The sequence below is a fragment of the Podarcis pityusensis genome (genome assembly GCF_964106645.2).
Source record: "Podarcis pityusensis genome assembly, chromosome: 9".
In the NCBI taxonomy this organism is placed as follows: domain Eukaryota; kingdom Metazoa; phylum Chordata; class Lepidosauria; order Squamata; family Lacertidae; genus Podarcis; species Podarcis pityusensis.
Genome location: NC_138034.1, coordinates 25,296,024 through 25,310,623, shown reverse-complemented (window position 1 = coordinate 25,310,623; position 14,600 = coordinate 25,296,024). Strand labels below are relative to the sequence as shown.

The 14,600-nt window shown below is 41.8% G+C and overlaps 1 protein-coding gene across 6 annotated transcripts in view; it reads right to left on the bottom strand.

Moving 5' to 3' along the window:
- FAT1 (FAT atypical cadherin 1) overlaps positions 1-14,600 on the bottom strand; it is a 125,060-nt gene that overhangs the window by 72,182 nt on the left and 38,278 nt on the right. For all 6 annotated transcript variants that reach the window (XR_013990349.1, XM_081020450.1, XM_081020446.1 and 3 more), the window contains exon 3: positions 8,972-9,286. Coding sequence is in view for 5 of the 6 variants with exons in the window: in XM_081020450.1 (XP_080876576.1) it covers positions 8,972-9,286 (315 nt within the window). In the remaining variant the exon portion in view is untranslated. The remainder of the gene's footprint in view (positions 1-8,971; positions 9,287-14,600) is intronic.

Below are 14,600 nucleotides of genomic sequence, written 5' to 3'. Positions count from 1 at the left end.
CCTATGGGTCAAATCTGACAAGATGGGCAGAGCCCCCTGCCGGTCAATAAGCACAGCGCTTTGAAGTGGACCTCTGAAGATATGACAATTGCCTGACCATTGGATCTTCCGAAGCTCCATTCAAAGTGGTGCAGAAAACTTTGAGAAGGGCTTCTGAAAATGTATTAAAGAGCCCCCTCTCAAAGCACTATCTCATCATGCCCTTTGAAAGAGGCTTTGTTGGCACCACTGAAGAGCTGGTCAGCTGTGTCTGCAAATAATATTTCAACTAAGACCCACCCTCAGCTATCCCCACCTGCCCTGCACCTGTAGTGCAGAAGGGTGTGGATTGGCTAAAGTGGCCGGGCAGACCTAATTAAAAAGGCACAATATGAATCTTTGCAGTTAATTACATCACAAAAGAGATAATTCAACCCATATCTCTAATTATCCCATTTGAGCGCTGCCTTCAAAACTGAACAGAACAGTATTGGTATGACTGTTTCAGGACTGTATAATGTGGGGGTGTTGTTGTTTTTAAAAAGTACAACCTTGTATTTTAAATGCAGTGTTCTATTCTATTACTCCATTTTGTTTAAAGTAAACATGAGATAGCAGCAGGAAAGCAGAAAGATATATATATCACCATGTAGTAGTACAGCTTTTTTTACCTGTTTTGATGGTTTCATTGTTTGACATTAGATTCACCAGACTACAAGTTTGAATGATTGGAAAGGCTAATATTTGAACAAAATGCTTCTAGAGGGCTGAGTGAGAAAGCTTTTCTAGATGGCTTTCTTTCATTGACTTTAGAAGCTTTTGTACTGTTTGTTTGAAAAACTGGTCTCAAATGGCTTAGGATGGCAGTGGGTTTGAAAAACGATACTGTACAGGACTCCCTTGTTTACTTCTCAGCGGGGCAAAAGGGAACATGTAAGAAGACTGAAAACCCATAAAAGTGAAAAAGTAGTATTTCTTCAAATTTGAAGCATGGCGGCAGAGTGCAAGATTAAAGTGGGGAAATTGTGCTGCCCTTCTGCAAATAACAAAATGACATGGACGAAACAGATGACGGTAAGGGGCGAAGACGGAATTTGTTTCCAGCTCTCTTCTCTGATCACACTCTTACACTTCCTTGACTTATCCACTGAAGGAGATCCATATGCAGAAGTAGCTTTCTGCAAATATCATTAGCTGGACTGGGAACAATCAGCCAAAATCAAATGTGCATTCAAGTACAGAATGTCATCTATTCACACGATCTTCCTTTTGGTGGAATACACATTCGCATACATACCTAAAATGCACATCTCCAATACAGGTGTATTTGAATGCCTATCAGTGTTTGTTCCATTGAAAGCAGGATATTGTGGACAGAGAGAACTCTGTTTATGCTGCAAGGTTTTAAAATAGTGAGAGGCACAAGGGAGGAGAGTGCTGCTGGGCTCATATGCTGCCTGAGGGCTTCCCATGGCCATAATGTTGGCTGCTTTAAGACACCAAACTACATCGGTCTTTAGTCTGATCCAGCAGGGCTTTTCTTATGCACCAAGGTTGGTTTCTCCCCAGTGAGACCAGAAGCAGCAAAACAGGCATGACCCTGGTAAACCATCAACTACTGCTTACCATGATGCCTGAACGCTACCAGTCCCTACAAGTAGATACATCCCTGGTTGTCTCTTGAAATCGCTACTCCTAATCCAAGGAACATTAACAAAATATTGAAGAGTAAACTCCATGCCTCTTCACAGTCTGCCACTGGACCTCTGTTCAGACTGGCACAGCAAACCTATGCTCTTCTAATCAGAGACAACTACATGTGCATGTTTGTAAAAGACGTCTGTAGTGACAGAATTGTAAGAGTTGGAAGGGATCTCCATGGTCATCTAGAAATGCAGGAATCTCAACTAAAGCATCCATGACAGATGGCCATCCAACCTCTGCTTAAAAACCTCCAATGAAGGAGAGTTCACCATCTTCTGAGGGAGTCTGTTCCACGGTCAAACAGCTTTTATTGTCAGAAAGTTCTTCCTGATGCTTAGCTGGACTCTCCTTTCTTGTGACTTGAAACCATTGGCAAGAGTCCCACCCTCTGTTGAGGCCTACTCTTTGCTCAGGGGTCAGCTGCTTCACTCCTAAGTGGGCATTCTTCCTGCACTCCCTGGTCACTGTCATCACAGCTTACAACTCCCCACACATTGGGAGCTAGAGGAGCAGTGATGGAACTGAGACAATGACTGCATCACCTGCTGTCCCCATATGTACAGAACATGGAGCTAATGTTAAGAATTAGCTTATTACAGCCTAAACAAAAAATTATGATTATGTATTACACATATACTCCACCTTTCTTCCACAGCAGAACTCAAGGCAGTGATACCTAGGTAGTCTTCCATCTCACAAATAACTAGACGAAGACCCTGCAAAGCTTCAGCAAGGCATTCTTCACCTTCAGATCTAAGTTCTGAACTTACTGTTTAGTAGAGATATCAGGTGCCCACTTTTCATACTTGTCTGAAGCTTCTCCAACAAAACCCCCAATCCCAACTACATAAAAAAGGATAAATTTGTGACCCATGTAGGCCTTGCGGGAATTATTTTGTGCCTTGGTATAACTGCTCCACTGAACTTAAGGTTAAATCATGTTCAGGGGAAAGTACAAACTTTGCATGCCTTGAGTCACTTTGAACTCAAAAGTATACCCTGCATTTAGTTCTGTTCTTTCTGCGTATGCAGAGAACCAAACGAAAGCGGAACTTGCTTTTAGTATACCGTATTTTTCGCCCTATAGGATGCACTTTTTCCCCTCCAAAAATGAAGGGGAAATGTGTGTGTGTCCTATGGGGCGAATGCAGGCTCCTTGGCTTCAGCGACAGCAACGCGAAGCCTCCAAAGCCTGCGCTCCGGAGGCTTCGCGTTGCTTTTGCAGAAGCCAGGAGAGTCTGCTCTTTGAGGCTGGGGGTGGGGGAAAGCAGCACTTCCCCCCCATCGCCAGCCCCACAAGCTGGGTTGAAAAGCCCACAGGAGCCGCGCGCTCTTTAAAGAGCGCGCCGCTCTTGGGGGCGTTTCCCCAAGGAGGGAGAAGGGACTGACTGGCTGAGTCAGTCCTTTCTCCCTCCTGTGGGCTTTTGCAGGAGATGGGGGAATTCCCCCACCTCCCGCAAAAGCATGCAGAAGCCGTGCGCTCTTTAAAGGGTGCACGGCTTCTGCTGGCTTTTCTATGAGGGGGGGAATCCCCCCCCTCGTAGAATAGCCCGCAGGAGCCACACACCCTTTAAAGAGCGCGCCGCTCTTGTGGGATTTTCCCCGAGGAGGGACAAGGGACTGACTCCCTTCTCCCTCCTGGTCGAAAAGCCCGCAGGAGTCGCGCGTGGCTCCTGTGGGCTTTTGCGGGAGGTGGGGGGAATTCCTCCACCTCCCACAAAAGCAGGGAGGAGGTCTTGGAGTAGCGCACAGGCTGCATGCAGCCTGTCTGCTGCTCCCAGAGCTGGGGGGGGGGGGAATCATATTTTTCCCCCTTGATTTTCCCCCCTGAAAACTAGGTGCGTCCTATGGGCCGGTGCGCCTTATAGGGCGAAAAATACAGTAGGTTCCTTCATCAGGCGAAGTCTAAAACTTTCAAATTCCATAAACAAGCTAATGCAGCTTGCACAAATTATGCTGCCTATCCAACAGTTCAAAAACATGTTGAGCTCTTAATAAAAGTCATCATTATGCACAAGAATATATATGGGACAGAATTATGCATTTTGGAAGTCTGGAAGATGTTTTTTATTCTTGTTCCAGTATTAGCGAATTTTTTTCTTTTTAAAAAAATCACCTTTCATCTGTGTTTACAATGACACTACCATCTCTTTACAACTCTGCTATCAAATATTGCTTAAGGACATATGATCACTACCTAACAGTTCACAACATTTTCATTACCGTCTCTAGACATAAACTGATACGTAACAACTGGGATCCATAATCTGTATGGTTGGATAATCGTCTTTACTGAACTGGAAAACAACACTTATTACACAATTATAGAAATGATTTTCTCCTGGAGGAGAATTTTTATTTATTTCTAACACAAAAGGAACTGAACATAGCAAATGAATGGAAATTTGTGTTTTCCTGCTAATGTAGTATGTGACTTAAACCTGATGCAGGAAATATAAAACCTCAAGCAGTTAAATAAGGGAGGCATCCTCCATGACAGGCTATTGTGCAACTACAGGTCATTTATTTCAGCACAAAGTGGTTTCCCAATGTTATAGGAAGTCTTTGGATGTTGTTTACAGCTGCACCCATTTCCGATTTCATTTTACTCAATCTTCAGATCTTCCACCACAGTTCCCTTGAAGGGTCAGGAAAGTTGTAAGATGACAGGAGAAGTAAGGCAGACTATCTGGCGTTGGCTCTCCGCATTTTATGAGTTCACAGTGCTTTGAGGATTAATAGACACCAGTAAACCTTGTAGTGAGATTCCTCTGCCCTTGTTAACAACAAATTAATTCCTTTGTTTAAACTTTATGGAAGTCTCCATCAATATGCTGAGTTCACTAGGATACTGAGCATGCTTTTGATAGCATTGCTCAAATAATAAAGAGAACAGGAAAGCTATTTTTTATTAAGGAGAGACAGATAAATGGGACAAGATACAAATAGGACTTTATTTTGTGAGTCATTTTTTAATGAATAAAGTGACTAATAAACACAAATAGTAACTATGAAACTATGTTTTTGAAACAGAGCAGACACAAAAAGTATAATAGGTCTCAAAATTCAGATCCCTGCATGAGTCAAGCAGAAATGTATCCACAAAGACTTTGTTGCCCCCGTTTTTATATCTGTAAATGAAGCCTAGTCAAAAGAATTCTTTAAAAGTTTGTAAACATAAGAAATGAGGCACACTAATCTAGCAAATACACCTTTCAATTTTTCAGATAAAATAAAGTCCTGAGTAGCCTGGAGAGCAAGGCTTTTTTTCAGCTGGAACCCGATGGAACTCAGTTCTGGCATCTCTCAGATGGGAGCCATTTCTATTATTAGAGAACAACTGAAGTGATCGTGGTGAGTTCCAGCACCTCTATCTAGAAAAACAGCCCTGGGAGAAACCATACTGATGAATAGTCTTATAACCAATAGTCCATGAAGGAAGCCATTGTCAGTAACCAGTACCCCATTCACACTAACATGGCACATAGAAATCATCACTATGTAGTAAACATAGGCTAACATGTTAATAATAGCAAGCCTGGACGTGAGTAGATGTTTTCTGTCCATGTGCCTGTTTAACAGATGTTAACTAATGCATGTGTGCTGTCACCTTTCACAGAGCATCTAGCTGCTATACAGCTGCTACCAGCAAGGCAGGGTAGCACATGTTTCACTTCAAAATATCCTCTCTCAGCATCTTTTAACACCAGGACCTCAAGCTTCAAACCAGGAACCTTTCAGTAGTGCTGGGCTAACATATCTGCATTTAAAACAGATCCATGGAGAATCAATCAACCCCTTTTTGTTTGGGAGTTGCAATTTAATGGTTGTAAGTCCCCAGGTAATTAACAAGCCTCTCCTTCACTCTACTTGAATTCAAGTGCCTCACATGGCTGAGCCATTAGCACTGGGGCGGCTTAAATCGCAGCCATTGTCTTCCAATTTCATGTGGTGCTTTCATGCTTAACAATTAAATAAAAGTTGAATGCTTTCCTTCTTCAAAGTGCAAGGAGACAGAAAGATGGAATTGGTTCAAAATAAAATGAACTCTCCCCCCCCCCCCCCCGAGAGAGAGAGAGAGAGAGAGACCTGCACACACAACTTTATGAATACCGACAGCTACTGGGAAATAGAACATATTCAGAAAGAACTGAAACAACAGAGGTTTTTCTGAAATACTGAGCAAGAAATATTTAAAATGCAACATTTTACTTAAGCTTACTTAAGTAAAGCTTACTTAAGCTTCCTCCCAACCCTTAAAATCAGTCTGAATTTTGTCTTCCCCTCTATTTCCCATGTTCAGGCAGTGAACACCATTGTTTCTGTAGCAAAAATAGCATGATCCACCCTAATGTTTGCAGAAGTACAATTTTTTTATGGGGGGGGGGCCTACATAGAGAGAACCACAAAAACAGCCCAATCAGCACTCAGTCTTCTTGGGTGGGCAATGGATGTTGATCAATATTTGAATTCTGAAACGCTGTGCTCTATATATACCACATGATTCCTGTTTACAACTCATTGAAGTCTACTTTTATGTGCATATGAAAGCAGGGGATCTTGTGGTTTTGTTCATCTGTTATTTTACTTTATATCTGTATTTGGCTTTGAATTGTTTTTTCATCAAAGCAGTAACTGAAATATCAGAGTTACAAAGGAACATTGATGAACACTTGCTGGGTTTGGGGTTTTTTTTGAATGAAATGCTTATATTCTTGTTACTCTTGCTAAGCAACATCTAAAGGTAGGAGGTGACCCAAATAATTTAGTGCAGAAAACTAGCAAACATTTAAGGTATTCATGGCTCAAGAATTTTGGAGAAAATGCCATTGATCTGAAAGAAAATGGCGTATAGGTGCCGGGGGGGGGGGCTTTCAGATACGTATCAACAAAAGGAAACAGAAAAAATTATATACACAGAAAGATCTAAGACACAACATTCGTAGCATATTTAGCCTTAATCCATTGCTCAAATGAAGAAGGGCGGAGAGGTGAAGGAAACTGTCTGAAAAGCTAATGAATGGAATAAATCACCCCTTTAGACAGATGGATACAAGGATCAAAACTATGAAATAGTCAAAAAGCTAGCTACTCTCAAGATTGAATGACCACCAGTTTTTCAGTTAATCTCGGCTTGATTTTCTCCTCATCCTCTACTCCCATGGTCGTATTCCCACTGACAGTATTAGATCCAGGAAAGGAAAAATGTAGGTCTCTATTAATGAAATTGTACATCTTGAAGTAGGTATAGACTAGTGATAGAACTGCAAGTTGCTGGTTGGAAATTTCAACATGGATTGCCAGTCTCTGGCCCTGCGTAATTTTCATTTCAATGCAAACTTCACATGCAAGGCACTTCAGCAGTTCTTGATGGAAGCTTGCAGAACAAGTAAGAGCAGAAACACACAGTTAAGATGATGAAATATCCAAGATTTCTTTGCAATCCATTTCAATATTATTCCAAAAGATTAACCCAAATGTTAAGATAAAAAGTAAAGGGACCCCTGACCATTAGGTCCAGTCATGGCCAACTCTGGAGTTGCGGCGCTCATCTCGCTTTATTGGCTGAGGGAGCCAGCGTACAGCTTCCGGGTCATGTGGCCAGCATGACTAAGCCGCTTCTGGCAAACCAGAGCAGTGCACGGAAACGCCATTTACCTTCCCACCAGAGCAGTACCTAATTATCTACTAGCACTTCATGCTTTCGAACTGCTAGGTTGGCAGGAGCAGGGACCGAGCAACGGGAGCTCATCCCGTTGCGGGGATTTGAGCCGCCGACCTTCTGATCGGCAAGTCCTAGGCTCTGTGGTTTAACCCACAACACCACCCGCGTCTCATACAATGCTAAGATAGGTAGAACAATAACGGAATGTTGCATTTCTTATTTGTAAACTACTCACAAAATAAAGAGTGGGGAACCTGCAGCCCTCAGGCTATTTTCATGATGTTGGAAAGAAAAAATGGGGAAGGGGGACAACAGAGAGAGGGGGAAAGGGAGGGAGGGGGAGGAAATATGTCCCAACCACTCTTGGCTCTGTCTCTGTGCTAGATTCAAAATGGAGTTTGTCCCCATAACCTCTGGGTTATGTTTGGGCCAAAGTTTATTCCACCAAGATATTAAGGAGACTCTTGTGAATGTCTCTTACTTGGGTGGATTTCCCCAATAGTTCCTGTTGCTTTAACCGAGAGAGCAAACATGCTCAATCTTAGCCAAGCCCTGCAAGAGGTAGAATTTTGATTTTATGTGATTTGATTTTTAAATTAATTCCAGGACTAGAGTGGAGGGATCCTCTAAGCTCCTCGCCACTTTATTTTCTCTGGTGGCTGGGAATTTATTCGTCCACTGAGCTCACATTGGTGGAGTCAAGACAACGGAGTTAAAATTTAACTAAAACATGTCAAAAGTATACCCAACAAATAAAGAGAATGCAAAGTAAAAGTTTCTCATGCCTCCAAAGATACGGCATTCTTTTGGTAAAAGTGACCCATGAGATCATCCCAGAGGATAACTCAACACAGGACTAATCCTACAAAAACTAGGTCAAGAAGCTACACAAAGCTTAAACCTTCACCCCCACTTATACCATTGATTTCCACATACAGTATAATATTGACAGTCTAACCAGTATCCAATTTGGTTCTCCAAAACATCCCCCTTCTCTCAAATGATTATCTTTAGCTGACACTCCAGGTGCCTAGTACATGTATTGCTTATGTATCAAAATACTCATCTTCCTATATTTATCAAAAAGTCCAATAAATATTTGCACAGTTCCTGTTACTTCGTTGCATCCCCTTTCCTACTTCTAACCTGTTATATTTTCAGATACAATTCATCAGGTAGGAAAATCCCAAGTGTTTTCCCTCTACCACTGAAGGCTAGTAGTTCAGCAAAGCTATGCAGTACAAACTTCCTGGAATTACTAATTCATACAACTGAAGGATCACATGTTTGTGCACCACATTAAAAAAGAGGACTTCCTAACCCATGGAACATCAGGATACCAGGGAGAAAAGCCTAAACCTTAATTTCTAATCTGCAGAAAGATTTTGTGCACAAAGCATTCAAATGGGATTCTCCATTGCATTCTGAAATGACGGCAATTCAGATTAGTGTGTAGATCACCTCTGAATCAACAATCCTATTCATGGACTTCCTGCACAAGTACAAATCAGAATTCAGAATCAGAGATGTTCATCTCTTTTCCCCAATCATGTCTTTCCTCTTCTATTTTTAAGATGTAGAATCAATTCATAGCTGCAAATGTCAAGAATGGTATTCACTTACCAGTTTTTGGATTAATGAAGAAGAATCCCTGTGGATTTCCACTGGTAATCTTGTAGGTCAGCTTGTCATTGGACCCTGAGTCTGCATCAAATGCCTCAATCTGAATGACCGACATATCCTTAGGTGAATTTTCCATGACTTCTGGGTAATAAACAGGCTGAGTCGTCTGCGGAGCATTGTCGTTGACATCCCCAACTTCTATATAGATTTCAATGAAGGAAGACAGAGGCACAACACCCCTGTCTGTTGCATAAACAGTAAGCCAGTAATGGGAAGTAGTCTCACGGTCAAGGAAATCAGCAGTGGCTATTGTACCTGGATAGGAAAGGGAGGAAAAGAAACAGCGTTGAGTATCATATCTACATGATTGATTTTATCGAATGTGGCATCTTTTTTTAAAAAAAAGTATTTGCCACAAGTCACAAACAAAAAGCATAATGGTTTCCACAGCCTTGCTATTTTGTATAGACCAAAATGAAGCATTCTACTTTTATATATGGCACAAAACTCAAGAAAAGGCAGTTAGTGATTACAAATGAATTGTAAGGGGAAAGTTAGCCAATGATTGTAGACCATAAAGTATAGAAGCATGAAAGGTAAGAATCAGTATTAGGTACAAGGCCTGTTCAGATGTTACCTGTCACTCAATGCACTTGTCACCTTTTCCCTGAAGGAAAAGATGGGAGCACACACAAACTTGAGTTCTGGTCCTTTCCCCCTTGTAGCATCCCAGTGCTAAAAGCAATGGCTGTAAAGGCCCTAAACTACTTATTTTTTGTATCAGGCCCTGCCTGCACCATGACATAAATGTGTTACATGAAGTAGTTGGGGCCTGCTGGTTTGTCATGGAGAGGCTTAAAAAATTAAACTAGCCTTTGGCATGCCCATTTTTAAAGAAACCTGGCAATATGGCATGATTTCATCACCGTTGTGGCTTAGGTAGGGAACCACAATGTGGACAGAACGATAACAGGACAGAGAGATCTGCAGCTATGGAACTCTCCAAACTATTTTGGATGGGTGGAAGGTAGTTATCTGAAAGTACAGTATTTGTCAAATTTAGGACATTAATGCCCACTTTTCAATTTGCATAAAATTCCCAAAGCATGTAACGAGGAAAAAACAAATAGTCCAGTACTGAATGCTTCACATCAGCCCTCCACTATACTAAGTTTCTCTTCCTTTCCAAACTTTGCCTTGTGAGGAAGGGAGAAGGAAAACTGGTAGCAAGAACTGCTGAGGTCAGCAGACGACCTATGTTTAAATGTGTAGAGTTTTCAGTGACAAAATGAACACTTGCACTACCTACACAGAAGCCTTCAATACCGCCAGTAATGCTGGGAGTTGTAGTCACTAAGATGGCTCCTCTGAGAGCTGTTCTTTGACATCAGTTTCATACTACCACAAAGCTAGTTTGGAAATGCAGGGAAACCAATAGCAAGCAAGGCTAGAGACAGCTGGCATTAAGGTGAGCTCATTATGAGCCAAGTTAAACTCCAGAGTGGAATTTTATCTACTTCATAATTGGGGAGCCTTATATAAATTGGCCATGTTCGTTTCCAGTCCTGACCCACGCAAATTCAATTCCCCTGTCTCAATGTCTAGTTTAAACAATCCTTAAAGAACTGCTATTTAAGGAATTTCTGAACTACCACCAGATGTCACTGTAGAAGCTAAATTGTAAATTTAGCCAAGCTGAGACAATATGAAAGGCAAGCAAATATCAAATTTATAAAGCAGAAATTCGTATCCTGCACACATTGTCACCTGGGTACATCATCTTCTCCTTCAAACAAAAATGATGCTGTAGTGTTTCAGAGAAATCTGCTAATGCCAGTAAAGCACAGCAAAGCCACCTTAGTAAATTTGAAACCAGTTGCCTTTTTAGACTTCCAAACCTCTTATTAGCTGCACATTATTCAGCTGCAATTTTCTTTATGCACACATAACAATCACACACCATTATTGCATCATTGATATAACATTAGGCTGCCAGGTTTTATTTCTGCTTTTAATGCTAAGTGTAGAAAACCCACAATAATCACTTGTAAAAAGAACAAGAGTTTGCAGGAACCAAGAGAAGCCAGCAGGCTTGTCTTAAGGAATGTCAAAGAACTACATTACAGCTGGGTCATTCAGTAGACCGGAAGAAGATGAACACTTGGGCTCTTCTGCTTCTGTTTCTTTTGAGTCGCAGAACCTTTCAAGACAATCCACTCAAGCAATGCGCAATTGTAACTCATTTTCTGCAGGGGCTATAGGTGTCTTAGAACAGGGGTCGGCAACCTAAGGCCCATGGGCCACAAGCAGCCCAAGGGGGTCATTTAACTGGCCCGCAAACCGCCCCCAAACCAAGCTGCCCGCTCAGCACGTCCCCGCGCACTGTGCTAAACCTGCAAGGCGCGGAGCAGGGACCCACTTCCACGGCACCGAAAATTGTGTCTGCGCATGCACAGATGTCGAAAATCACATCTGTGCAAACGCAGATGCCAAAAATCGCAGGCATGCACACGATCTGGCCTACGAAGGGATCTCTGCTGGTGTGAACTGGCCCAAGTGAGGTAAACCTTGCTGACCCCTGTCTTAGAAGGTGGAGAAACTAACATTTTACCACTGGGAAAAGAGATGGTCTTCTTGATGGCTCATCAACTGAGAGCCTGACTGCTGTGTGTGTTGTGCTTCTTACACAAGTGCCAGAGGTATCGACATACAACAACGCCTATGACATTACTAGTGATATGGTTCGCTCCCACCCAGAGCTACCTGTGCCAGAGGGATATTGCGTGGGAACTTGACACATCTCAAGCAATGTCCCTTGTTAACTTTACACCCAACCATCCATATTATCCTATGCAGCAAGCAGGCAGGTTGGGTAGCATTCTCTGAAGAAATCACATAAGATCAGCCCTATTCCAATGTCTATAGTATTCTGATCCATACTGCAGCACAGTGGGATGATGCCTGGAAGAGCATAATCCCTGTGGCCTGGTCAGGGTGTGTAAGTGTAAAAGGAAGTGGATCTTTAACTAATTCCCAGGAGACATGAAACTGAAAGGTGACTTTCTTCCCTTTGCCTTAAGACACATCCACTCTCAACACACAAAGAATGCAGCAATATGCTTCTTTGTAAGATTAGACTGTAATGCTATATGACTTCTTTGAGAGTAAGTCCCACTGAACTCGGCAGCAATTTACTTATGGGAATATATTATGATGATGATGATGATGATGATGATGATGAAAATACAATTATAAAGAAATAAAGTGATACAGAAAAAAAGAAGGAAATGTGAGAGGGAGAAAAAACAAAAATGTTTATAATAAAAATATATACACAAAAATGCAATATATTCTCATATAAATTGATAGTTTTATTTTCCTAATACTTATGTAGATCTTAGTAGCCTGCTACATTCTGTAGTTTAAACATTCCGTATATTCTGTATACACTCATTCCAAATGTTATCATATTTATCCAAACAAAGTCTGCATCTGTAAGCAGTCCATTCATAAATTTTGAGTGTTGTCATACTGTCAATCCAATGATTAAAGGGTATCATATCTTTATTACCCCAATCCATCAGTATCAGTCTCTGGGCCACCATCTGGGAAGACTTGCATAGGATTGCACTATTAATATTCCATACCTAGGATGACCCAACCCATGGTAACCCTTTTCTTACTGAAGCTCCCTTCCCTGTGCTCATGGAAAATGGGCTGTCTCAAAGGTGCCAAAGCTTAGCCCATATTGCTTGCCAAGGCTTAGCCCATGTTGCTTAAGATGTGTGAGGGGGAAAGAACCACATATTCTGCTCGAGGTGAATGAGAATGACAAAGCATGCATCGTGAGCAAGGAATAACCAAACACAGTGGTACCTCGGTTTAAGAACAGTCCGGTTTAAGAACAATTCAGTTTACAAACTCCGCAAAACCAGAAATAGTGTCCCGGTTTGAGACCTTTACCTCGGTCTAAGAACAGAATCAAAACGATGGAAGGGCACTAGCGGCAGGAGGCCTCATTAGGGAAAGCTCACCTCGGTTTAAGAACGGTTTTGGTTTAAGAACGGACTTCTGGAGCAGATTAAGTTCATAAACCGAGGTACCACTGTAAAGCAATCATTACAAGAGACTTCCTTGGCACAATTATAATATCCTGCCTGCGTCACATTCTGAGCTGGCTCTCTCGAAAGTAGCAGGTTACTGTTAAAATGGCTTTGTTTTCCTAAGTCTTTTAAGTGGGCAGACACTGAGTGTTAATTAAACTATCCCAGTTACATTTTACAGATCCATTAATACAGTTCAAGGAGTGATGCTGGAATGGAATGTGTGTTTTTTTAAAACAAAACAAAACAAAACAAAACAAAAACAAAACCCACTTCATTAAAAAGTAGAGATGGTCCTCCTGCTGCCTTTTATGCTTGGCAAGATCAGTAAGACTTGCACAAATGTGGCTGAGTCTTTATTTGGGTCACCGCTCCAGATTACTAGAAAGCCTCGATGGAAGAAAAAAACCCCCACACACAGTATACTGCAAAATCAAAATGGGTTCAGAGTTCTTGGAGGAATAACTACATGACACTCTGGTGTAGAATTTTAAGTATTCCAACTGACTGCTTCATTGGACTTAATTTCAACCAAATTTCTGAACTGCATTTGACGTCATGAAAAGAAACATTGTATTTTCTTGTCAGCAATGGGCCTGCAACTTTTTTTTAAAAAATGACTATACAGTGGTACCTCAGGTTACATACGCTTCAGGTTACAGACTCCGTTAACCCAGAAATAGTGCTTCAGGTTAAGAACTTTGCTTCAGGATGAGAACAGAAATTGGGCTACGGCGGCGCGGCAGCAGCGGGAGGCGCCATTAGCTAAGGTGGTGCTTCGGGTTAAGAACAGTTTCAGGTTAAGTACGGACCTCTGGAACGAATTAAGTACTTAAGCTGAGGTACCACTGTAGTACAAATCTATTGAATTTGTGGGCCAAACCAACATAATTACCAACAGGTATCAAAATAGTAGTATCTTCTTTATTTAAAAAAAGGGGGGGCTAGTTTTAGAGCAAGCAGATGTGTGGCAGCCACTTTAAACTCAAGAAACCAGGAAATTGTCCTTAATTTCAACCACATGGAGCCTTCAATTTTCATCAGGTCAGCCAAAACCTCTCCTTAATGAGTGTGGGGTGAAAACTGAGAAGGATCTGGACAACACTCAAGAGACAAGGATGTGGCCAAATGCAGTCCTCTAGACTTCTGTGTCTGGTCCTTTGGACTCTTCCCAGGCCACATTCATTCCTCAACACTCACCCTCTTTTCCCAAGCCACATCATTTCCCAGATCTACTTCATATCCTCCTTAAGTGTTTTTGCATGGCCAGAATTGTGTCCCTGCTTGCCAAGATGGAGGACAGAAACGGGTGTGAGAGGTGGTGTAGAAACTAGCATATTACTCATTGGATCCACCTTTGTTACTATGTTGTAAACCACTGTGTGGCCAATTGACAACAAGCGGTATGTAAGTTTCATTCATTCATTTATTCATTCATTCATAAATAAAATGGGCCTGGAAAGCTCAGGGCAAGAAGCAGCCTGTGAGGGGCAAAAATGCAGCAAAAGGCACAGGTGGAAATAACT